General features: G+C 37.2%; 1 protein-coding gene across 1 annotated transcript in view; it reads left to right on the top strand.

Annotated features, from left to right (window-relative positions):
* LOC149807481 (uncharacterized) overlaps positions 1 to 26723 on the top strand; it is a 68275-nt gene that overhangs the window by 30779 nt on the left and 10773 nt on the right. Inside the window, exons 7-16 of the mRNA XM_089967071.1 lie at positions 3976 to 4336; positions 8667 to 8855; positions 12231 to 12574; positions 12845 to 13217; positions 13549 to 13723; positions 14856 to 15007; positions 16048 to 16175; positions 19136 to 19221; positions 22540 to 22700; positions 23337 to 23461. Coding sequence (XP_089823197.1) covers positions 3976 to 4336; positions 8667 to 8855; positions 12231 to 12574; positions 12845 to 13217; positions 13549 to 13723; positions 14856 to 15007; positions 16048 to 16175; positions 19136 to 19221; positions 22540 to 22700; positions 23337 to 23461 — 2094 coding nt within the window. The remainder of the gene's footprint in view (positions 1 to 3975; positions 4337 to 8666; positions 8856 to 12230; positions 12575 to 12844; positions 13218 to 13548; positions 13724 to 14855; positions 15008 to 16047; positions 16176 to 19135; positions 19222 to 22539; positions 22701 to 23336; positions 23462 to 26723) is intronic.

Raw genomic sequence — 26723 nt, 5'->3', positions numbered from 1 at the left:
GTGTGTGTGTGTGTGTGATTTTGAGTTTGAACGTAGCTTTAACAATGTTTCCGCCATCTCTTTACGATGTCTGCAGAGTGGCAGTTTATAGCGGTGTCTCGCACTGGAGCATCATGCCGTTGACATGTAGCATCATATCCCACCCAGTCACATTATCCGGACACCAGGCCGACCAGTCCTAACACTAACCTTTTAATGATGAGCGCCTAGCGAGACAGCTTTTAGTCTTTGGTATGACTCGGCCGGTGTTCGAACCTGCGACCTCCCGCATCTGAGGCGGACGCCCCAACTGCTAGGCCATTTACCACAAAATAAAAATTTAAGTGTATGATTCATACTCCTTTTAGCTATTACATATTTATCGTGATTAGGATCCATCTCTCATTGGGATTACGAAAGAATGAACCAACCAACCAATAATTAAATAAAGAAATAAATACACAAAATGCCCCCCCCCCCCATTAGTATTGTCGGATTTTAGGAGACTGCTCCACTCTCTAATCAGTATTCTCAGATTTTAGGAGACTGCTCCACCCACTAATTAGTATGCTCAGATTTTAGCAGACTGCTCCACCCCCTAATTAGTATAACATTTTTCGTTAACATCGGGCGATTTTATCCTTGAAAATAGAGTGAATTTCCAGATGACGTGAAAGTATGTGGTGAAAATTGGACGTGAGATTGAAGTTACGAAGATTTTAAATGGTATACGTTATATAGGTACAACCCATACAGGTGAGCCACCGAGCTCCGACAGCCTGTAAAGGGGACCCACGTGGCTTCGGCGAACCCGTGCAGGTGATTTACCCGGTTTCTGACAGACCACTTGACACTCACATGTGTGATAAAAATGTAGAGGAACACAAAATTATTTGACTGGATTCGTCACGAAGCCCATCTGAAGGCTTTCTGACGCGCTAGCTGATGAATAGTCGTTGAGCTAGACCCATCGGGTTTCTGACAGACCCACCGGGCTTCTGACAGATCCACTGGGCTTCTGACAGATCCACCGGGTTTCTGACAGACCCACTGGGCTTCTGACAGATCCACTGGGTTTCTGACAGATCCACTGGGTTTCTGACAGACCCACTGGGTTTCTGACAGACCCACTGGGTTTCTGACAGACCCACTGGGCTTCTGACAGATCCACTGGGTTTCTGACAGACCCACTGGGCTTCTGACAGATCCACTGGGTTTCTGACAGACCCACTGGGCTTCTGACAGACCCACTGGGTTTCTGACAGACCCACTGGGTTTCTGACAGACCCACTGGGCTTCTGACAGATCCACTGGGTTTCTGACAGACCCACTGGGCTTCTGACAGACCCACTGGGCTTTTGATACCACTTGACCGACGCACATGTGTGTACAAAATATGTAAGGAAATTCTAAATTAGGTGATTCGATTGTTCGGATGTCTCTTGGAGGCTTTGTTACGTGACAGTTGATTGATAGCTCTTGCGCTAGACAGAGGTCGTCTGTGTTAATACTACTGGAATAGTTCTATAAATTTCTTTGCTGCTGTACGGCACTCCTAGTAGTAACTTACGTGCAACATTTTCAGGGAGGCTTGGTCGATGTTTTAAATATTTGGTCAGTTATTTGCTGTGATACAGAGGAAGTAACACAAGTCTTCATTTAATATGAAAATTATTAAACGAAATGAATAATAGTATATGGCACGAGTTGCTTGCAGCTTGTGAAATATTTTTTGATGAGTGTAATAAATTTGTTCTCAAATGAACTACTATATTATTTATCGCATAAGTTTGAGGACTTGACGTTAATCAGTGATGTTGCACGATGTGAGGAACCCCATTACCTTAATAAAACTGAGTGTTATGTGATAAAAGATAATCTGCAATCAGCATCTGAAACATGCACCGAGTATATACGGCCTTTGATACACAGGATAAACACTATCGCTTCCCACCTTTGTGGTCTGTGGTTCGATTTCCCACTCCGGCATGTATTACGGTAAAGTGGCCAACCATCCAAGATCAAGGATTTCTGCAGGTTCTTCGGTTTCTCTCCATCACAAAAGTAACACTATGTTAAAATGTAAGACGTCGAAACATCTTAATAAAGGCCTAAAATAACGTATATATCAGACATCCATTTCAACCATTTTACATAAATACAAAGAGGTCGGGCTTCTTGATAAACCATGTCTTGGCCACATGGTCAGCCATCGCATATTTTACATTAATACCGCCAAGTAATGGTCGTACAGTAGTCGTTGTGCGTACTTTTCAATTTATTATCTCCCCTTCATGGTCTAATCAAAACCCGCCCCCATTAGTTTCTATTGTATTATATAAGGTAACAGAGTTTTGGTAATGTTGGGATACTTGTACAACGGATGGATGAAAGTAATTTTTGGAACAGAGTTTAAATAGAGACCGCAGGGTGTCACAAAAGCTTTTACTTTGTAATTTCTTTTAATAAAAAATTATTGATCTGAGATTAAGATCTTTATGCGCGTGACCTTTTGAACCCCCTACTGTAATCACAAAACAAGGTGCATAGAGACCCCAAAATTTTACCTTACTTAGTTCACAGCCAGTAAACATTGGTATATCAATCTAAGTTATATATATCCATACACATTGTTCGATCTGTGTGCACTGGCATAACAATCGTATTTTTCAAGTGGTGGATGGATGCCAGTTTGAAGTTGTTTGCAATGCATAGCTTAGAGTGTAGTTTAATAATCCCTCCACCAGTCTGCATGGCTCAAACAGCTATAAAATAAGAAAATTAACATTTAAAATTCAATCAGTATAAGAATAGTATCATCGATTTATTTTTGATTAATGAAGCCAGCTAAGATTCTAAATAACAATATACGCTATATTCCAAATAATTGTCTGATCAACTTCATGCTCAATCGGAATATTATCGACTATTTCTGGGAGGCAAAAATATACGTCAGATGTATGTTGTTGTGGTAAATTTTTAACGAAAACTAGTACATTTTATTCGCCGTGAGTTTCTCGACAAAAAAAAATATAAAAAATCCTCCGCAAACAATTCGGACTACCTTGACTGAATAACTGACCGAAAAGTTACGAAAAAAAAAATAGTTCGATGCATTCGAAACTTCTCGGTCAATCTTTATTTCGTAAATAGCCGACGTGGTAAGAATCCAGCTATCGGCACATATTCAAAGTATGGTCAGTTTGAGTGACCTCGAAGTTGTGAATGTCCCATGCTTTTGAATGCAGATTTAAAACGGATGGACAGTCTACTTTGGGATTGTCAGGGCTGATTTTTATATTTTATTCATCTTATACGTTATAGTGACTTATTATTTGATATAATGATAAGGCCAGGATCTCACCAACAGAACTGAAGTCTAAAACCCAGAAATCTAACTAGCTCTAGATCATGGGTGGGCAAGCTACAGCCCGCGGGCCGCATGCGGCCCGCCAAGGGCCTTCATGCAGCCCGCCAAGGGTTTTCATGCGGCCTAGGAACAAATCATCATTCGCACTGACTCTGTTTATGTTACTCTGTTTATCAAATAAATGTGCTTCTTTTGAAGTTTAAGTTTTCAAATATTAGCAACATATTAACAACTGAAAATTAATTATGATGTTATTTAGAAAAACCTTTTGTTTTTGCTGTTTCAAATATTAATTATTTTACTTAATGAATTATGCGGCCCGCGACAAGGTGTAAATTTGTGTATGCGGTACTTGCACAGGAAAGTTTGCCCACCTTTGCTCTAGATGAAGTCAGACACAGACTTACGTTTGGACTTAGCTTACGTCTGAACTTAGCTTGAAGACTGGACAGACCTGATATCTTAAAGCGTGAGTCATCGAGTTAGTTTGAAGACTGGTAAGACCTGATGGTCTTAAAGCGTGAGTCATCGAGTAATATTATTTTCACACCTATATTTTATTCCAATCAGAAAAATTACTGCATGTTCTTTTTATTTTAATGCAAATATCAATTTTGCTGTTTCAGTGACATATTTCTACAGCACGTGGAACTCCACTCCGGCCAGACCTATCACCTGAAGCAGCTAGACCTTACCGTCCATACCAACAAAAACATGGGATCGGACAGTTTAAGCTTCCTGTGCCGAAAAGTACGCCCTGAATATTCCAACAAACAGCTCCACCCTGCCAACTCAAGGGAGCTCTTGATTAGCGACACGTTTGAGTTCCGACTGTCTGGAACCCGGGTAGACGGTACCGCGGAACTGGAGGTTCCTCTGTACGCTCTGCCGGAACCGTATGAGGAGATAGTAATGAAAACAAATGAAAGACCTTATGTGGACGATAAAAGCGAAGTTCTGGACAAAGTGGAACGGGTTGGAAATGAGGTAGCTAGAGTTGATTCCCTTGCATTTTAAACCCTACTTTATAATATTCGCACTTAATATGTATCTAAACGTGTCTGAGATGCTAAGGTTGTTGTTGTTGTTGTGGGGTTTAACGCCAATCTTCAGCACACGATAGGCTATGCATGGCGGCCAGTATTAATAGTGGAGGAAGAACCAGGGAAAACCCCAGGAAGAACCACCGACCCACGAGAAGCTACTGGCAAGCTTTCTCACATACCCACATTAGCCGAATCCTAGACTCGAACCCACGCAGACAGAGGTGAGATGGCAGTGTACCGTAACGGACAGCGCTTTAGACCACTCGGCCACTCGGGGCCCCAGATGTTAAGGTAGAGTTCATGTTAGATGGATTACATTCCGTAGCATTTAACAGTAACAATAAACTGGTCCAGAATGCGCGCATTCCTTCGCCAGTATGGAATAATTAAAAAAAAATTGCTTCAAGAGGCAACAATATACCTCTAAGTCAACGGCCATAATTCAGTCAAAATTTGAACCGAAAAAGGCGAGAAATAAACTTCATATAATTCTTTATATCAATCCCTATTCAATTTTGTTTCAAAGAAAAAGTTGTTCAGATGTAAAGTGCAAAAAAAAAAAAAAAATTGTGAGATACCTACGCACATAAACAACGATATAAACCCATCTAGTGATTGTACCGATTGTCAAGAAAGGAAACGTGCATAAAACGTGCTTAGACCTAGCGAAGGATTCGGATAAAAGCAGCAAATGTCTTATGTGAGTATTTGTGCTTAGAGGTTGTTGTATTTCTGTTAATTTGTGTGTGATTTGAATATCTTTTCTTAACGAGCATAAAAATCTTGTTGATAATATTATAACTCGTTTTTAAAAAAAGTCGCATAAACGTAAACAGAAATAAGACTCAGTTTGTAGCATACAAGATCCGATACTCCATTAGTGTTATTACTGGCAGATTGAGAATATAAACATCGAATCAGTCTGGATTCCTTCCCTTACATCATACCTGAATAAAAACAGTAAGAAACTTCATAAAACAGTAACTAAGTTAGTTGCATAGGTAGCTTAATAAGTTGGACGTGTGTATACTAATTGTTCAAAAACCGAGTAAGACTGGAAAATACTGTTCTTTATCATAAATCATTTGCAAGATATGTATAAATCAATTTGTTTACAAAATTATTTTAGGTTAATAATAGATGAAATAGTATGCTCGCTGTTTTCAAAATTCATTGCGAAGTCTAAATCTTTTTTTAATATTTACATCATTCATTACCGGTGGTCAGCGTGCTGGACTCCTACGCAGGAGTACCGAGTTAGACTCCAAGATCAGATCGGGTCTGCTGCCGTTTTATGTCCTTAGTCAATACATTTTGCTAAAACATAGACTACGCGAAATGACAAAGTAACAAGAGGTAATTCAAATATTCAAAGTTACTTTTAGTTGATCTAAGTCATTATCATATACTCTGTCTGTCTGTCTCTGTCTCTGTCTCTCTCTCTCTCTCAATGACGATTAAGACAATCTTATGGTCCGAACCCCCGAACACACATTCACGCCCAAACACACTTTTTGGTTGGTCAGTCAACTGGCATGTAATTTGTTTCTGTGATTGTATGTGTGTGTCTTACTGTCTCTCGTCTCCCTTACTAGGCCATCTTTGCAAGCCACAGCAAAATTCCGAGAAAATGAGGCGTAGCAGATGTTCGCCCTTGGCATGCGACGATGCCTCTGTATCCATGATGGTAAATCTAACGGAGAGAGAGAGAGAGAGAGAGACTTGTGGATTAATTGAATGACATGATGATTGACAGACCAAAACAGACGAAGAAAGAGAGTTTTAACGCTATTTTTCAGCACACGATATGCTCTGAAAAGCTCCCAGTGTATTTGAAGGGAAAAAACCCCGGGGAAAACCCGGGAAGAATCATCGACCCACACGAAGCTATTGACAAGTTTATTCACATACCGCTTCAGTGACCTAGGTGGTTACAGCGTCGGTCTCGAATGTGGGATATAGCAGGTTCGAACCTCAGCCGAGTCATCTCAGTGCTAGACATCACTATAAATTGTCACACTGTAGACATAGTAGCGATTTGACAAAATTGTAAAACTACGTTAAAAATCAAAGAGAGCGCGCACGCAAGCACACACACACACACACACACACACAGAGCATTTTCACATACTCACGTAGGTCGAGCCGAGACTCGAACCTGCGAGGACAGAGGTGAGATGGGAGAGTGATCTGTAAATGTAAGCGAATTAGGTCACTCAGTCACCTAGGGCTCCACTGAAAAAGATAGGAGATATTGTTATATTCAAACAAGATCTGTGTTAGAGCCTTGCTATAGGTATATACAAAACAAAAGAATTAAAAAGATTACAGCAGAGTGGTCCAACAAGAGCCCCGCTGGCTAAATGTGGCCCTCGGGTCACTTTTTTGCGTGGCCCGCGCTCATACAAAAAATCAGTTTTATAATTATTTTATAATTACCATTATATATATATATATATATATATATATATATATATATATATATATATATATATATATATATATATATATATATATATATATATATATATATATATATATATATATATATATATATATATATATATATATATATATATATATATATATATATATATATATATATATATATATATATATATATATATATATAACTTTACATATTTGGCCCGCGGTGTTGAAGATGTTGGACCACCGTGGATCAGAGTATGTGAATGCCAGGGAAGTGAGAGTACACTTTCTGGTCTCCACAGGATGTTGCAACTTTGCATAATTGGTATCGCCAAACATTGTAGAGAAGAAAAAAAAAACAAGAAAAAACAAAAGAAAAAAAAAAAAAAAAAACAACAACAACAAAAAGAAAGAAAGAAAAAAACAAACATGGAAAATGTACTCATACCATTATAACGATTCGGGTTCCTCTAGGAAACTTGCTTAAAATTCCATTTTTTCCACCTCAAATTCTTTTTTTATCTCACTCCAATAATTTGCCCATTTTTTTTGTCCTTTATTGGCATTAGACAGATATAAATATAAAAGTGAAAGCAGAAGTGATCAACACAAAATTGTTAAACGTGTTTACGTGATTATTAATATTTTCCCGTTATTTTCTTTTTTTACAATTAAGTGTGTGTGTGTGTGTGTGTGTGTGTGTGTGATTTTGAGTTTTAACGTAGCTTTAAAAAGTTTTCAGTCATATCGCTTGTGGCAGTTTAAAGTGATGTCTAGCACTGGGGCATCATGCCATAGACATGTAGCATGATGTCCCACCCAGTCACATTATTCTGACACCAGGCAGACCAGTCCTAACATTAACCTCTTAATGCTGAGCGCTAAGCGAGGCACCTGTTAGTACAATTTTTATAAATCTTTGACATGACTCGACCAGGGTTTGAACCCACGACCTCATCCGGGTCGGACGCTCTCACCACTAGTCCACCGGAGCGGTAAAAAATTAATTATTAATAAGTGAAAATTCACAAATTATATATATATATATATATATATATATATATATATATATATATATATATATATATATATATATATATATATATATATATATATATATATATATATATATATATATATATATATATATATATATATATATATATATATATATATATATATATATATATATATATATATATATATATATAAAAGCAATATTCCTCTTTTGAAACCAAAATTTTATGTGTATTAATACGCCAAAAGCGATTCATCCCAGTTTGATGCGCCAACAGTATTGATATATCAAACTGCTTTAATCTGTCTGCGTGGGTTCGAGTCTCAGATTCGGCCAATGTGGGTATGTGAGAAAGCCTACCAGTAGCTTCTCGTGGGTCGGTGGTTCTTTCCGGGGGTTTTCCCGAGTTCTTCCTCCACCATTAATACTGGCCGCCATGTATAGCCTATCGTGTGCTGAAAAATGGCGTTAAACCCCACAACAGCAGCAACAACAACAAACTGCTTTAAACCAACACTTGCCAACGGTACTAACTGTAGCCCATCTTTGCAAATAAGAAAGCTCATCGTCGCAGAGACAAAGGACGGTTACACGGCAAAAGGAAAAAACATCCGACTAAAACTAAATGGTTATCACAGGGAAAAATATACACATGATGGTTTACGTTTGTGTTCCTGTTTGCTTTCGTGTGTGTTGAATCAGGGAAAATTGAAGTGTTAAGTATTCGTTTATATCATTTGGTCACTCGTTTTCTTGGGAATGACTTTGACATACAAATATGCATACAAACATGGGATTCTTCGTGTATATTTCAACATTTCAGCGCAAATGGCATTGTCGAGTAAAACTGGACCTGACCAAGATAACAGTGTTTGTCTTGTTAGCTCGGCCTAAAGTGGAGAAGTTTCCAATTAGCCGTGCGGCCTGCACAATACAATCTAAAGTGGACGACTTCATCCGACTGGATATAAAGAGAGACACCTTCACCAATTCAGGGCCACTTTTTTTAGAGGTATTCTGTCTTTGTTTCTTCCTTACTCGCCTTATAGACCATATCTCTCTCGATCGATCGACCTCGACCTAAATGGTTCTTACGTTTGCGTATCCGGTACAAAGTTACCAGACTATTCGTTCGAAATCAAAGTTTAACATGTACTGCACCAGCAAGATTATCAACGAAAAAATCATTAGACTAGTCAGATTTGAACACACCCAAATAAAATGGTGTCTGCTATGATTTACAGAAAATTATATGTTATTTAGCGTTATTTAGTAAGGCCAGATGTTGTCGAAAAGCACAGGGATGCAAATACAAAGGCTTTAAATTCCACACTCGAGAGAATTAAAGAAATATTTTAGAGAAAAGAGCTAAACAGTGACGTATTTCCGGATTCACCGAGCTGGTAACACTTGTTAATAAAAAAAAATTGCGCTTAAAAGTGTCATGTATATTCAAACAATAAACTATGAACATTTAGGGATTCACTGAAACGTGGACACTTGTTCATGATTTCTGCTTATTGAAACGTCTAAACATTGTCATTGTGTTGTGATTTGGATTTTTAACGTAGCTTTAACAATTTTTCAGTCATATCTCTACGATGTCTGCACTGTGGTAGTTTATAATGATGTCTAGCACTGGGGCATCATGCCGCAGACATGTAGCATGATGTCCGACCCAGCCACATTATTCTGGCACCAGTCCGACCCGTCCTAACACTAACCTCTTAATGCTGAGCGCCAAGCGAGGCAGCTGTTAGTACCATTTTTGTAAGTCTTTGGTATGACTCTGTCGGGGATCGAACCCACGACCTCCCGCATCCGAGGCGGACGCTCTAACCACTAGGCCACCGGAGCGGTTCTAAACATTGTCAGGATGTGTGCTCATTGTATCTCTGGAAGATATAGTTTTATTATTTCTGCTCTTTGAGCAACGTCGCTATTACTTGGTATTGGTGGTGGTAGTTATCATTATCTAGAGGATGATCGACCAATATGTTATTGTCCATATCAAGTGAATAATAAAAATATGAAAATTAATGGATGGAATTAATAGAGATCTGAGCAGAGGTATATAATAGACCAATACGAGCCCCCGTATATAAAATACAACAATTTAATCAATTATATTGAACAAAATGAATTGTGAAAGACACTTGATTCATCTGCCTTTATTACAATGAAATGGGAGGTCGTTGCATTTTTGTCTTACATAAAATCTACAATCTACCGGTATTTCGCGGAATCACTTCAATTACACAGCTCATTTTCCCCAATCCAGTTCCCAGGTGAAAACGAAATGCAAGAAACTCTTAAAGTAATTCAGATTGTATACAAGCTGAAACCGATCCGAGATTTACGGTGCAGCATAATTCTACATGCCCTGCAGTCTCAAGTAATGTCAACTAACCTTCGCGTCAATTGTATTTCATAATCCCTCGACTCAGTTCTCTGTCATACTTTAACAAACGAATGTCAACTACCCTTTGCGTCAATTGTATTTCATAATCCCTCGACTCATTTCTTTGTCATACTTTAACAAACGAATCATCTAGAAAATCCTGGTGTGCTCAGTTTGCGTAAAATATTTTCTCCGTGAATAAAATTCAGACCGCACACTTATGACTTTCAGCTATAACTCTTGTACATTTTTTACAATACCGATCATTCTTGCCTACAGTGTGAAACTTACCTATATACTAGCATACGACAAGAACTGTACAGATATCATCAGACCATTTCAGTATTAAAATAATAGTCTCATGTACACGTTTTCTTAAATTAATCATGTTTGCTTAAATTCTAAACGAGAATTGTAACATCTGTTTTAACAAAATTTCAAACCGGTTTTCATAAGATCTTTTTTTTTCTCAACGAGCATTGTACCTTGAAGTAGTAGAGAAAAACATTAAAACTTAATAAAAAGTATATTGTCTGCAATTACAATAGAATATACAGTTATGTTAGAGTTTGGGTTTAGGCCTAAGATGATAGTAAGATATTATTTCTCCAAATAAATTTTCAGTGCTCTGCAAATGTATCAGAACCTAAAACAAATATGTTAATTTTTCTGACCAGAGTCCATAGTACGGTATTTAACTAAGGGATACGGCTTTATTGCAGCGATAAGCAGTTAAGCAATTAATATGTCACTCATGCCACTTACAAACGAAATTCATAGCCGGGTATTATGATGAGGAGCCAAAAAAGTAAAGCTGTCTTTAGACAAAAAAAAACTAAACTGAAGTTTATTTATAATAACATTATTGTCACGTAAATTTTCAGTCTTATTCAAAAAAGTAGAAAATATTTTTAGCAAAACTGCTAATTAAAGTAATACTAAAATACTGTTTCTTCTTCTTCTTCTTCTTCTTCTTCTTCTTCTTCTTATTATTATTATTATTATTATTATTATTATTATTCGTAGGAATTTGAACTATAATGCTTTTAGTACTTCGTGGGAATCGTGGGAATATGAACTCTTATGCCATTAGTACTTCGTGGGAATCGTGGGAATATGAACTCTTATGTCATTAGTACTTCGTGGGAATCGTGGGAATATAAACTATTATGCCATTAACAATAAGATCTCAAAAATAATCTTCACGCAATCACAATACGTTTCTGGAAATCACTGTAAGGAAACAATAACGTTGTAGTACTGCTTAGTGTGTGTGACGAATTCAGCCAATCAGAATTCCGAATAATTTTCATGATAGCAATAATGTTTTGTCGTCTTTATGTATCAAGTTTTCGTATCTGTTATTCCTCGCAATGGTTTGTTGACATTACGGTATGCCATGGGAATCACATTCAAGAGGAATAAGGGGCTCAGCAAAAATGAATAAAGCGAATAAAGTTAAGGCCTGTGTCTGTCCTATACGCGATAGTTCTTTGTATAAAGGCAAATGGCGATTACGTCATAACTTCGGGTTATATTGAATTCGACCTATTACACTATGATAACTTAGGGTTATATTGAATTCGACCTATTACACTATGATAACTTAGGGTTATATTGAATTCGACCTATTACACTATGATAACTTAGGGTTATATTAAATTCGACCTATTACACTATTATAACTTAGGGTTATATTGAATTCGACCTATTACACGATTTCATTTAAATGCCTTAGGTTTATAACTCCTATTTCCCTTTATGCTAAGGATCATATAACGGCTTCAGTGAAACAGAAAATCAAAACTAAATTTAACGATATACAAGGAGCATTTAGTATATATAATCGATATTGAAACGAAACATGCGTCTATTTACAAGATATAATTTTTTTATGGTGTTGTGTTATAGGATACAGTTTCACCGTGTACTTGTTAAAGTTGATTCATGCCCTAGTAGTACACTTTCTGGTGCTATCGTATACAGGTTATTCCTAGTCCAATGTACAAGCCCGAAGAGTATAAAAGCCTGGAGTCCATCAGTTACTTTTACGAGTTTCACAGCCCGGAACAACCTCAAGAGGACGTGCGGGTCACATTGCCTGTTCCACGGGACTTTGATGGGGAATGCGTGTTGTACGTGCTATGTACTAAAAACACTTTGGAAGAGTTCTACTATGAACGTTGCACGACGCAACAGCCCGAGGAGGGAGGTGAGGGGGAGGAAGAGGTCAAGAAAAAAAAAACCCTCGAAGAAAAGTGGGAAATTATTGAAGATAAAGCTAAGGAGCGTGACGGGAAGGTTTCCTTCAGTATGAACCATTTTTCAATGTAAGTTGTTTGTTGTTACTTGTTTTGTGGATTTTTTTCCCTCCGATTTATCACTCCTGAGATTTGAATGAAATTAGCATTAATTCATCTCAGAATTTTTTCAGTGCTGTTCTTTATTTGACGATGTTGTGAAAAACCATTACTCGAATTCTATATACATTTGGTTTGGTTATTATTATTATTGTTATTATTATTATTATCATTATTATTATTATTATTATTATTATTATTATTATTATTATTATTATTATTATTATTATTATTATTCAGCTGTGTACCAATAGAGATACGTACTGGTACACCTGAGAGTGAGGTCCGCAGCATCGCAGATGACTTGTGTAGTAAAGCCAGCGAAAAAGAGATGTACATCGTTTTCTTTGTTATGGTGAAGCCCCTGGATAAGAACAAATTTAGTGTAATTATAGAATGCACTCTGCCCAAGAGGGTTAGGCCCCGGATGGACTTCTGGCGAAGCAAAGACTATAGAGAACAGAAACCCAGAGAGTCGGGGGACCACAAGACGGTTCCCGGCAGGAAGTATCAAATAGTTTTAAAAGCCGAGACCCTAGTCCAATGCTCATTTGGCGGGAAAAGTTTGCCTCTCCACTTCCACCCTCTCCGGAAGAACGTCCAAAAATTCGAGGTGAGAGGCAGGTGCTGTTTTCCTATTGTGTGATTGTAATCGTTCTCTCGGTTCTAATTTGTGTGACTTTGCTCAATGAATTAAAAATTAAAGCTCTTTCTAAAATTTTTATATATTTAACTTTAGTTTTTTTTTTGTCTTCTTCTTAGTATTCTCTAGAGAGCCGCAAGTTTAAATTCCCGAAATTGTTTTAATTGATTTTTTCTTCTTTTTTTTCTGTCCAAAATATATGTTTCCGTCGTATATGGACTTCTCCAAAAAGTTTAGTTATGGCTTAACTAAATGTTTTAGAACAAATTAAACTGAACGTATAGTCTCTGGCCGATAACAGGTACAGCTGCAGGAGCCGATTGTAAGCCCAAGAGGTATGGTTCATATAGAGGAAGAGGAGGAGGCCGAGATGAGGGATAAAGATACTTTTGAACCCTTGGAAATTTCCCTGACCGGCTACCCACTGGAGGCGTCCACTCAGCAGGAGGATAATCTGGGAGACTCAAATTACAAAGGTAAGTGCATATCGCTCGGAAAGTAAACTTCACATCTATCTGTGTAATGATCAGGATTTTAAATGTATTCTCGGGACTAAATTCTGCTAAACGTTCTTTCCGGAAGACCCTGAATTATTTCGGATGTTTGGTCTTCAGAGTAGACCATAACAAAACATACATACATACACACACACACACACACACACACATTCCGTGTACATGGATGCATGAACGATATATTTTTGGTTAACTAGCTCGAATGAAAGGAACAATTCCGGTCTCTGTATGGTCATTGAGCGTTTTAAGATAAGACAAGAGCAGAAATAATCTGTAAAACCTGGTCATAATTGTATTTTAATAATTTTCCTTATAGTCTTTGAAAAGTGGTAATTAGAAATTCAACATCGACAATTTTCAGATGCGAAGAGGCTGCAGACAGCCGACCCCGTGACATCTGTTAACAATTTATAAAAGACAGCCCCTTTATAGCACCGCTCCTGTGGCCTAGTGGTTAGAGCGTCCGCCTCGGATGCGGGAGGTCGTGGGTTCGATCCCCGGCCGAGTCATACCAAAGACTTACGAAAATAGTACTAACAGCTGCCTCGCTTGGCACTCAGCAATAAGAGGTTAGTGTTAGGACTGGTCGGCCTGGTGTCAGGATAATGTGACTGGGTGGGACATCAGGCTACATGTCTGCGGCATGGTGCCCCAGTGCTAGGCATCACTATAAACTGTCACACTGCAGACATCGTAGCGATATGACTGAAACATTGTTAAAGCTACGTTTAAAATCCATAACACACACACACACACACACAACACACATTATAGCTGTTAACAATTTATAACAGACTGCATACAGACAGCCCCAATTACAACTATTAACAGTTTATAAGACTGCAGACAGACCCATTACAGCTCTTAACAATTTATCACAAATTCCAGACAGACAGACAGACACATTACAGCTGTCAGCAACTTATAACAGAGAGCACACGGACAGACATATTACAGCTGTTAACAGTTTATAAGATGTTGCTGACAGCCAGTTCCATGACAGTTGTTAATAATTCAAGTACCATATTAGCAATGGTTGCAAGTAAATTATTCCGATTTATCACTTATAATTTTTATTAAATTTCTAATCAAGGTTTCACAAATGACAAACTTATGCGCAAGCTATCTGAGGAGCTGGGAGATGAGTGGATCAAAGTATGTGTACTTCTCGGTCTTTCTTATCAAACTATTGACAGCGTGCTGCAAGACCAAGGAATAAAGGATTTTACAACTAAAAAGTTCAAGGTACAGTCATCATCAAAACTGAGGCTGCAATATTATTGCACGCGAGCTGAAGTTGAATGGGGGACATATAATAAAGGATAGTGCATGGGTATAGCTTACTTAGAAAGGACTAATTTGGATCTGTCTCATTTTCAGAGGGGTCATTCATAAGTGCTGATAGCCGTAGTAAAACTAAACTCACCCCTTCTCTCTCTCTCTCTCTCTCTCTCTCTCTCTCTCTCTCTCTCTCTCAATTGTTCCAACAATTACTTTGAGCAGATACATAATTAATACGCATTAATACGCATACAAATAAATGTCAGGATGCAAGGTGCGCATGTTACCTCCTAAGAGATGTACTAGAACCAACCGCAGAAAATACAAGATTACGCCCTCGACATAGTATCTTTGTGAAAAACACGCACACGACATAGCCTCTTTATCAAGCTATTGTTGTTGGCTTAACTTGTTGTTGTTGTTGGCTTAACGCCATTTTTAGCACATGATAGCCTATACATGGCGGCCAGTATAACTGGTGGAGGAAAAGCCCGGGAAGAACCACCGAACCACTGTAAGCTCGTGGCAAGCTTTCTCACATACCCACATTGGCTGAGCCAGAGACTCGAACCCAAGCGGACAAAGGTGTGAGATGGTAGTGATAAGTAAAGGTGGGCGCTTGAGGCTACTCGCCACCGCCCCTCCCCCACGAGGCCCGTCAAGTTATTGCACATGTACATTTGGACGGGAAAAAATATAGCTATAGAAACTGTCAGCTGTGCTTTGGCTATTAATATTAAATTGCTTGCAATTTTTAAACATGGGCATGTATTTCTAGCAAATAATCCATATTTTAGCAGTGGTGATACTAATGAAACGTTCTTAGTGTTTGTTTCATTCTTGAATTTGCCTTGAAGAAATACAGATTTAAAGCAAAAACTACAAAGTAGATTGAGATTTCATTCACTTGTATTGGGAGTGGGCATGGATGCACCCAAATTTCTTTCATAACGATCAGCGTTTGTTTTGCTTTGATTTCTCCATTTTATTGTTTGATATTTCAGTTGTTGCTATTTTGGAGGGACATGAGTCGGTACAGACACGACCTCGGAGTCCATGATTTGTTGTACGCACTTAAACGTTCTGGGCGTGACGACCTGGTGCAATACCTTCGCAAAGAACTGTTGAACTGGTGTGTTCTTTAATTTTTCTATATTTTCCTCACATAGATACTATCATAACCTTTTACACACCTACATCTATGGCAAATGAAACTTAAACCAAGAAAGCATTCTTGGTAAACTGTATGTATCAGAGATCATGCAATGGTTAGTGCTTGCGAAATTCAAACGTTTGCTTGAACTATCAGTAGGAAATACGTGAACCTTAAGTCTTTGTAAACCATTAATGACCACCATTTTAATGAAATCTGCCATTGGTTCGATTAAATTAAAAGGTGCATTCCTAAACTGATTTCTCTGGCAACATTGCTCCATGCATATCAAGAAAGTCCTACATATAAATGCAGAGATATTACTAGAAATCGGGAGTGAATTTTCCATTGTTCGTTTGACTTTTAATGCCAGTTTACATTAATGGAAGTTGTTGTTGAGAGTAACTGAATAGGCAGGCTGCAAATAATCTAAAATTGGCCTGTTTGAGTGAAATTAGGTGTCCAAGTCTAAAACCGGCTTGTTTGGGTTTCAAATCTAAACCGGCTTGTTTGAGTAAATTTAAGTGTTCACGAAAAACTGCCTTTTCACTCAGTTGATTGTATGACAAATTCATTTGCATGATCCATGGATTATGTATGACAGATTTCATCTGCATGAGTCATTACAATGATTGTGAGTCACGTTTGATTGTATGGCAGATTTTATCTGCCTGAGTCATTGCAATGACTGTATAGCAGATTTCATATACATTAGTGGCTGAGATAATTGTATGGAAAATTTCATCTGCACGAGTGACTATAAATGACTATGGCAGATTTCATCTGCACGAGGGAAATGAGTGTAAAGTATATTTCATCTACGTGAGTCACTGGAATGATTTTATCGCAGATTTCACCTGCACAAGTGACTAGATTAATTGCAGGGTTAATTTCATCTACACGAATGACTGAAATAATTGTATGGAAGACTTCATTTGCATGGGTGACTGGAAATAACTATATGGCAAATTTCATCTACATGAGTCACTGGATGGATTCTATGGCAAATTCATATACATGAGTCACTGAATGGATTCTATGCAAATTTCATCTACATGAGTCACTGGATATATTCTATGGCAAATTCATCTACATGAGTCATTGGATGGATTATATGCAAATTTCATCTACAGGAGTCACTGGAAGGATTCTATGGCAAATTCATCTACATGAGTCACGGGATGGATTCTATGCAGATTTCATCTACACGAGTCACTGGATGGATTCTGTGCAAATTCATGTGCATGAGTCACGGATGATTGTATGGCAAATTCTTCTGCATGAGTCACGGATGATTGTATGGCAAATTCACCTGCATGAGTCATGGAGGATTGTATGGCAGATTTCATCTGCATGAGGCAAGGATGATTGTATGGCAAATTCTTCTGCGCGAATCATGGATGATTGTATGGCAGATTTCGTCTGTATAAGTCATGGATGACTGTATGGCAGATTTCATCTGCATGAGGCAAGAATGATTGTATGGCAAATTCTTCTGCACGAATCATGGATGACTGTATGGCAGATTTCGTCTGTATAAGTCATGGATGATTGTATGGCAGATTTCATTTGTACGAGTCACGGAAGACTGTATGGCAGATTTAATCTGAATGAATCATGGATGATTGTATGGCAGATTTAATCGGTATGAATTATGGATGATTGTATGGCAGATTTTATCTGTATGAGTTATGGATGGTTGTATGGCAGATTTTATCTGTATGAGCCACGGATGATTGTAACATACAAATTATTGCGCTTCATGGTATTGACGACCTGGCACGAGGATCCGAAAACTTTTAAGATCGTTTATGGCATTAGATTTGTCTTAAAGCAATTGCAGAAGACTATACCTCGGTGGAGTCACCAGCTCTCGCCAGAGAATGAAAATTCAGTCACAGACTCGTTCCAAAAATAATTACGAATGGGGCTTGATAACATTTCCATTGACTTTCTATAGTCGGTTTTTTGCAGGAAGGATAAGGTACACTTGAGGACAACACTTCCTCGATACAGATCTTCCTGAAAGCTCGCATAAGCTGCCGGTCTTTGTTTATAGTTCTGTCACATAAGCATGGGATCACTGGTAAATCTGTTAAAGCAACAAGTATGAATTTTCAGATGGCGAAGAAATGCCGCTATATTGTTATTGTTTTCTCCATGTCTTGTAACTACTAAAAAAGCAAACAACATATTTCAAAGTATATATGATTCGTTTGTTTTAAAAAAGAAAAACAAATTCTGAGAGGATAATAGGCTATGCAAGTTAAAATACATTATTAATTTCTGGGATTTAATCTCAAAGCCTCTGTCAGACATTTCGATCACTACAGACTGAACTGATCTTTACAAGAGATTCCATGATCTCTTTCATGGGTTTTGACCTCGTTATCTATGTCAGACTTTTCGATAACTCTATCGACTGAGCTAATCTGAACGCAACGTTATTCATCATGGCGAAATTCTGAGCAGTTTATATTGCATGATAGGTATGAAAGTCACATTTTGAAATATGTGCAAACGGTATATATTTCGGGTAAAGCGCGGTCGAGTACCGGCATGATTTATTTTTCAAATGACAGCACTTTATTAAACAATTCTTGGGAGAAATATTTACGGACAATACCCCCCGACAGCATGGGTAAATATTGTTTTGAAGTGGGGAAAAACCCTGTAAATGTACAAAAATGAACTAAGTGTCTTTTTAAATTATTGCTATGGTTGAGCACTACTATATCAACATACGAGAGTATGGAGGATTTTAAGAAGTTTAGAACTGAATTTTGTTCCAAATCTATCAAAATTTATGGTCGTCTTGAAATTCAGATTTAGGGTTTAAAAACAGGTTTCATTAGGGACACAAACATATAAAATGACAGCCCTACCCTTTTAGGTGGTACCAGACCAGAAGGATGGTAATTAATATTTTTTCCCGACAGGTTTGAGGAATGCAAGGATGAGAATGACGCATTTTACGGTTGGTTGAAGGTCACAATAAATGGTCCTGACATGGAGAAAAACGAAGGTTAGTCAATTGAGTTTTTTCCTCAATATGTCAACTTTCTCCATATCAGAAACTAATAGTTTCGCTTGAAATATCTATCGCTAGATCACAGTCGCATCTCGCCGGATCTGCTTCGTGGGTTACGGTGGAAACAAAATTAAGTTGATAATTAATGAAACAGTTAAACCCTAGCCCCTAATCATAAATTCTCCTATAAAGTTAGGTCATTCGGATCACTCCTTATAATATTTTAATTAATGAATCAATTAACATGTTATAGTTCTTGAGCATGCCTACAGACCCTTTCAATTAATATGAGACCCCCCCCCAATCATGTTCATGTGATCTTATAATAGTTAGGTCATTTGGTTAACTGCTTGTTATTATGTAGATTCTACTGTCTTGCAGAAACCTGTTTAATTGTTTTATCTCTTGAATTAATAGTTCAGTGTAAGAAACAAATGTAACTTTTGCACACATAGAGACTATGCTCGATAGCATGTCCATCTCTTGATTTATTAGATTAATGTAAGAAAAAAATGTGCACACCTACAGGCTGTGTTCGACACCATGTCCACCTCTTGAATTAATAGATCAGTGTATGAGACAAATGTAACCTTTGCACACCTAGAGACTGAGGTCGACACCATGTCCATCTCTTGAATTAATAGATCAGTGTATGAAACAAATGTAACCTTTGCACACCTAGAGACTGTGCTCGATACCATGTCCATCTCTTGAATTAATAGATCAATGTATGAAACAAATGTAACCTTTTCACACCTAGAGACTGTGGTCGACACCATGTCCATCTCTTGAATTAACAGATTAATGTATGAAACAAATGTAACCTTTGCACACCTAGAAGCTGTGCTCGACATCATGTACATCTCTTGAATTTATAGATCACTGTATGAAACAAATGTAACCTTTGCACATATAGAGACTCTGCTCGATACCATGTCCAGGCCAGCCTGTGTCGTCTGCTTCGATGTTTCTTTGCAAAAGGGACCTAGCTCCCTTTTCCTCCGAATGTTATTGCCAATAAAAACATTTTTAAAAGGCTATTAACGAACAAACCAGTCCAGTAGATACTTCTCAATAGCTTACCGTCCACGTGTACTAAATCTTCTCCCCTTTTATTAGTTTCGACTCTTAGTTTCTTTTTTTTTTCCTTCATGTTGTGTCCTTTCATCATTGAAGTTAAGAGAGGAATTGACTACTCGGCGAACTGGAATCAATTTACATTCATGTATATTATACATATTATAAGGTTGAGAAATATCAAACTGTCGGTAAATTCCAGGCGAACATGTTCTGGTTATTGTCAATTGAAATAATGCTGTCGCTCAAATGGCCACTTCAGTTGTCTCCCAGTGGACTATTTGAAATTTAAAAATTCAAATTTGTTCCTCAATTGTCCTGCGCCGTTTGCTGTTGTTGTCGTAGGGCTTAACGCAATTTTTCAGTACAAGATAGGCTATACATGGCGGCACGTATAACTGGTGGAGGAAGAACCCTGGAAAATCCCTGAAAGAACCACCGACCCACAAGAAGCTACTGGTAGGCTTTCTAACGTACCCATGTTAGCGGAGCCTGAGACTCGAACCCATGCAGAGAGAGGTGAGACGGCAGTGATCTGGAACGGTGAGCGCTTTAGACCATTCGGCCACTCGGGGGCCCCCGCGCCGTTTGTCATATATTCTCGATGGGAGTTGAGATGATTTGAGATGAAACTGACATTTGCATTCATTTGTATTATAAACCTGAAATAACTCAGAAAAAAAACCCCAGAAATAACACAGAAAAAACCCCACCGTTGACTACTTCCTCACTTAACTTGATAATCTATATATTTTCTAGCTTTCATAGCAAGATAGCGACGTGCAATCATGCTTGTACCTGTATGCGATTAAAGGTATCAGCCAATAATTTTGCCCTCGTAAACTCTGTATATCATTTTTTATTGGTGTCATTGGTCCATAATGGACAATATTATTCAAAATGTATGATACAGGTTGTACAGCGTACGGAGATTTACTGAGAATAAACCATTTCCTACGCAATCAAATAATCGAGACGCAGTCTTTTGACCGAGATCCATTCGAGGTTCGATACCCACCAAGGCCAGCTCGGGTGGGTTACCTCGGTATTTTCTTGCGACAGGTACTATGGCTCAATTTCCTCCGAATCATATAGCCAGTTATGTACTGAAAATGTCAAAAACAGCCTCAGCACCATTCGTTATGTGCAGACTCGATATACACCCTAGGCCAGAAGTCTTATTTTAAGATGGCGCACGCGATTGAATCCGGATTACACGATTTGGGACACTATTACTCAATATTTTATGAGCTGTACATAAACAGAAGAAAAAATCCTTTACGATGGCAGTAGTAGTGTTGCCTGTTTGCAACGTACCTTTTCAAGTGAATGCACGGACTCGAAACGCCCTCTTGAATATCACACGACACCTGTGCCAAAGGTTGGGATGTATACAGTTACGACTCTTTAAGATCGAACAAATTTATATGCTTGTATATTATTGAAAGTGGTATTAAAACATGCTACGGGGTAGGCAACATTGAAAGTAAATATATAAACATGCGCGGCACATGGCATGTAATAGTTGTGGGGTTTTATTTCTTAGCCATTAAACTGATTTCAAAAGTTTTAAACACTTGTTACTTCAGAATAATCTTAAGAGACGTCCGGATCATGTGTCGAGAGACTACTCTCTTATATTTCTTCAGTTCGTAATATGATGTATGATACGTTTTTAAAAAAAATATTTTATTTATGCACGAAGATTCGTCTTATCATTTTTGTCCTATATAAAAAGGTTCCCTTTTTAAACCTACAAATGTATGCAACCAGGTAATTTTGTCTGTATGTCTGTCTGTCTATTTATTAATTTTTTATCTAAAATATTTCAACCAAGTATTTTGCATGCAGATGAAAAATATGAGATACTCAATTCATGTGAATACTTTATATTCTGAAATAAATTGAACTCTTTTATTACTCACGAATAAAATATTTTTAATGATACCGATAAGTGCCGATTAAATAATTTACTTCTTCTTGTCGGGAATAATAGCATAAGTTTTATGGTAACGAACTGGTCAAATGGTTGATTGATTGTTTGATTGATTGGTTGATTGATTTTCTGCTTTTTCTCTGGCCTTTGAATTCCAATCCGGGCCTGCCTAGTATATTTATGCATATACTTATTTGTCTTAAAATTTAAGTGAAGTGTTATTTTCATTTTTCTTTTTAATTATCTACTTACTTGTTTGTTTATGTAATTGTCTTGTGTTCATTTTATTATCTTCATAGATACGATCGAACCCCTTTCCGATCGATTTTTCTTGGCCCTAATTGAACGGGGCAAGGATAAGCTTCAAAATTTGGGGCCTTTCCTGAACCTATCAACACCTGAAATGAATCTCATTTTCTCGGATGCTCTGTTGGGAAATATGGAACATAAACTCCTGAAGGTATGTAAATGACAGCAGCAAGCATGTACCACGTTGATCAAAGAATATGAAGTGATAAAACGTGCTTAACATTTTACAACAGCTGAAATACTGAACAGCAAACTGATTGCGTATTTTTGTACAAAAAATGTCATGAACATCTCTATGGAAGTGTCAGATTGTCCATAGCACGATTTGATCGAATTTAGATACGTTTATGTCTGAACATTTAGAAGCGTGAACTTATGTTGTTGTAATATTCGAACGCTGTGTACCTTCTGTGATGAATATTACACAGAGCGTGAGAAATAAAAGCAATTACAACGTCGCACTTTATTCGATTTGCTATCATATGTCATCCACATTTCCTCAAACATTTCCATTAACCTAGATTTTGGGAAATGACTAGAATTTTGGCTGGCAACTTTGTATCTCGGCATGTATATGTTTTAGCTGCTATCACTAGTTCATGTCATCTTGGGGAAATAATTGAAAGCCCCAACTTCTTGGAAGGATCAGTAACCCTCGTGTGTTGCTGTGCCGTTAACCAAAGTAACATACAGCCGACAAGGATATCATGTAATCATTGACCCTGTCATCATTAACTCTTTTTGCTCGATGAAAACATTTTTTATAAATATTTCGTTTATCAAACAGATGTTTGCCATAGCAAGGGACAAGCACGAGACGAAAAAGGCGTACCTGCTCCATCTTCTAAACGGCTTGTTTGAAGAAACAATGAACGAAGATCTAGAATGGGTCGAGAATTCAGCCAGACGATGGTAAGACATTTCATAATCGCCCACTGGACGTTACGCATTTACTTTACATAAATACTTTCTACTCTGCCACATTTCAATTCATTTCCAATGCTGTGGCTGTGTATTAACTACTTGGGCATACTGAAATCGAAACTTTTATTTAAAAAAGAAATACATACACACACAGATATATATATATATATATATATATATATATATATATATATATATATATATATATATATATATATATATATATATATATATATATATATATATATATATATATATATATATAATATTGTATTTTTTGCAAAAACTATATGGATTCAAACTAATAATCTAATATATAATGCAGTAATGCACAAATTTTCCCATACAAATAAGTGTCAGTTCTGCAAACAGCATTTTCATGAGATTCTCCCAAAATGGCGACATATGAAAGGTCTCCAAGTTCATCACTGTTCGTCATTTCTCGAATAGTTTTTGCAAAGGGTATACTGTTTTATCCATGAAGACCTCATCAGCGTAATTATTGATCATGCACTAAAAAATAATAATTACAGTCTCGCCCAACCAAGCGGATGGAGCCATATATCAATCATGTTGTTTGTCCGTCTTTCCCTCCGTCAACAGCCTGGTTTCCGCAGATAGCTTTACTAGGAATTGCTGGATTTTAACCAGATTTGGCATTTTAGCTATTATGTTTTGAGCCGTCTGTTTTGTATTTTACAGAAGCTATGACTCTATATATATATATATATATATATATATATATATATATATATATATATATATATATATATATATATATATATATATATATATATATTGTAACGTGCTCCACCCCGGGGTTAATTTCCCAGCGCAAGCTCCCTTATATTTAGAGAATTTCTTCCTATTTCGATGGTTCGGCAATCCTCTAGCTGAGATTTTGAATTGGTTGCAATAGTATAATGTACTGGTAGTACATAGTACGTTGTCTGATAACAGACGAAATCTCTGTAGAAATAATGGCTTCTTATACTAGCTACTTATCCGTGAGGAAATTATTTATCTAAGTATATAAACAACATAAAATCTGAATGAGAAAAATAGAGGATTTATTTTAGTCTTAACATGTCAATAAACACTTCAATATAATAGAATTCACATATTCTCTTCCTAGTCAATAAATAAATTAGCATAACAGAACGTACATATACTTATAACCAGCAGTCTCAACAGTTAGTATTAAATACTAATATTGATCAAATATAATTTACTGTAATACTTTTATAATGTTTATAGGGGTAACATTAAAATCCCAATACAAACGGATTCAAATAAATAGAATTAACAGGCGAAACGGGTGACAATTTCTTTTACGATAAAAATATAAAGTCATACAAATGTACTGAAATAGCGTTATGGAGGCCCTATATCCCTACGTAAGAGTATTCAACACTTTATCTTTGGCTTTGATTTTCCTTAGTACATAAATTTACTATTAAATTTTTATATTGCATAAATGAATGTATATTTTCTAATATTATTATTTCTACTTAGAGAATGATAACATTCCCTATCACTTTTGGAAGCCGATAATATATTGTAGTTGTATACGAACCCGATGCCGGTTGAAGGGAAACTGACTGGTTTGCGCGACACCCATATTTATAACCTTCGGTTGCACTACACAGTGTAACACTCCGCCAAAATAGTACATATTGTTAACAAGTATTTAAGACTCAATAAATACTAAATATCGTTAAATTATTGAGATACAAAACAAACATTAAATGCTAATTATATTGTTACAATCTTGATCGCAAACGTATGGTCAAACACTAGAATCCTTGTGTCACACGTATAAACAGTAAACATTGGCCTCCAAACAAGTTGGTGGTGCGAGAAATGCGAGAAAATTAGAACATGCACCATCCTAATGCGTTATCCTCGCAGGTGAAGGTAAGTTCATTATTTTCTTGTTGAGCATAACTTATTCTACTTAAAAACTAGTTATATCAACAGTTTATTGCTGTTCAATAATGACTGTATATACCGCGTAGTGGAAATCTGAGGTACCTCCAATACGTAAATTGCCTCCAAAACAAAGATGGCGGACATTGTGAAATACATTGAACGTTGTACATAATATGAATAATACAGAACGTTTGTTTTGTAATACATCAAACTTAACATAGTCTCAGAATATCCAATTGTATATGAAACTAGTATATGTGTGATTTACAGCATTGAAACAATGTAAACCAATGATATGACACATTGGAGGTGCCTCCAATACGTAAATTGCCTCCAAAACAAAGATGGCGGACATTGTGAAATACATTGAACGTTGTACATAATATCAATCATACAGAACATTTGTTTTGTGATACATCGAACTTAACATAGTCTCAGAATATCCATCTGCATATGAAACTAGTATATTTGTATTCATGTAAAATTCGTAACACTACCCCCAGTTTTTTCAAAAGTTGTCGTCCTCGACAACATATTCATCATGCAACATGAAGTTTACACATAAAATAATTAAGAAAATTACCACACGAGATTTCTAGATTTAAAACTTTCCACTATCTCTGAGAACCATTATTAGAACCAGAAATGTTTCATTTAAACACTATGTTAGAACAAATTTTCTTTATTCTACACTAGTGCGACGAGCAGTGGAAAATCTATATAAATAAAGGACATGTTATTGTCTACTGCCAACCCCCCACCCCACAAAAAAAACTTTTATACATTTCAATTACCTACCGCAGGCCCTACTATTTCTAAATATTACCATATTTTTCATATCCAAACAGGGATGCCCTGTAGCCCTCGAATTACATTGTCAGTAGATTTATCCCTGACCTCAGCTGCCTTCCGGAATGATTCCAGGAGGCCATTTGGATCTTCAGCTGAGGTCACTATGTCTCGCAGGGCGCATAAGTTTTGGAACCGCATGAAACGGATGCTTTGGCCATCTACAATCTTAGGCTGAGCTGTCCCTGGCAGAGCAAGGAAATTATATTTTTCTAACAAGTTGTTTCTGTGTGGCTGCCCATCTGGATTCAGCTCTTTCTCCAAGGTTAGGGCAGCCATCTCCCATAGCATCAGCTTGACATCTGCCGCCATCGTTGACCACTTTCGAGGGGGCCATCTCAACATCTTTCCCAAAAGAACGGACTCCTCTTCGACTCCACTCCAATTCCTCATAGCTGAAGGGTAGAGTGGCATGCCACCAAAAGTGAGGAACGACAAAGCCTCATCTTTTGCTACCCTGGGAGCACTC

Source organism: Sinohyriopsis cumingii, chromosome 1 (assembly GCF_028554795.1).
Source record: "Sinohyriopsis cumingii isolate HCF-2022 chromosome 1, ASM2855479v2, whole genome shotgun sequence".
Taxonomy (NCBI): domain Eukaryota; kingdom Metazoa; phylum Mollusca; class Bivalvia; order Unionida; family Unionidae; genus Sinohyriopsis; species Sinohyriopsis cumingii.
The sequence above is the reverse complement of the archived record's forward strand: the minus strand, read 5'-3'. Positions and strand labels throughout refer to the sequence as shown.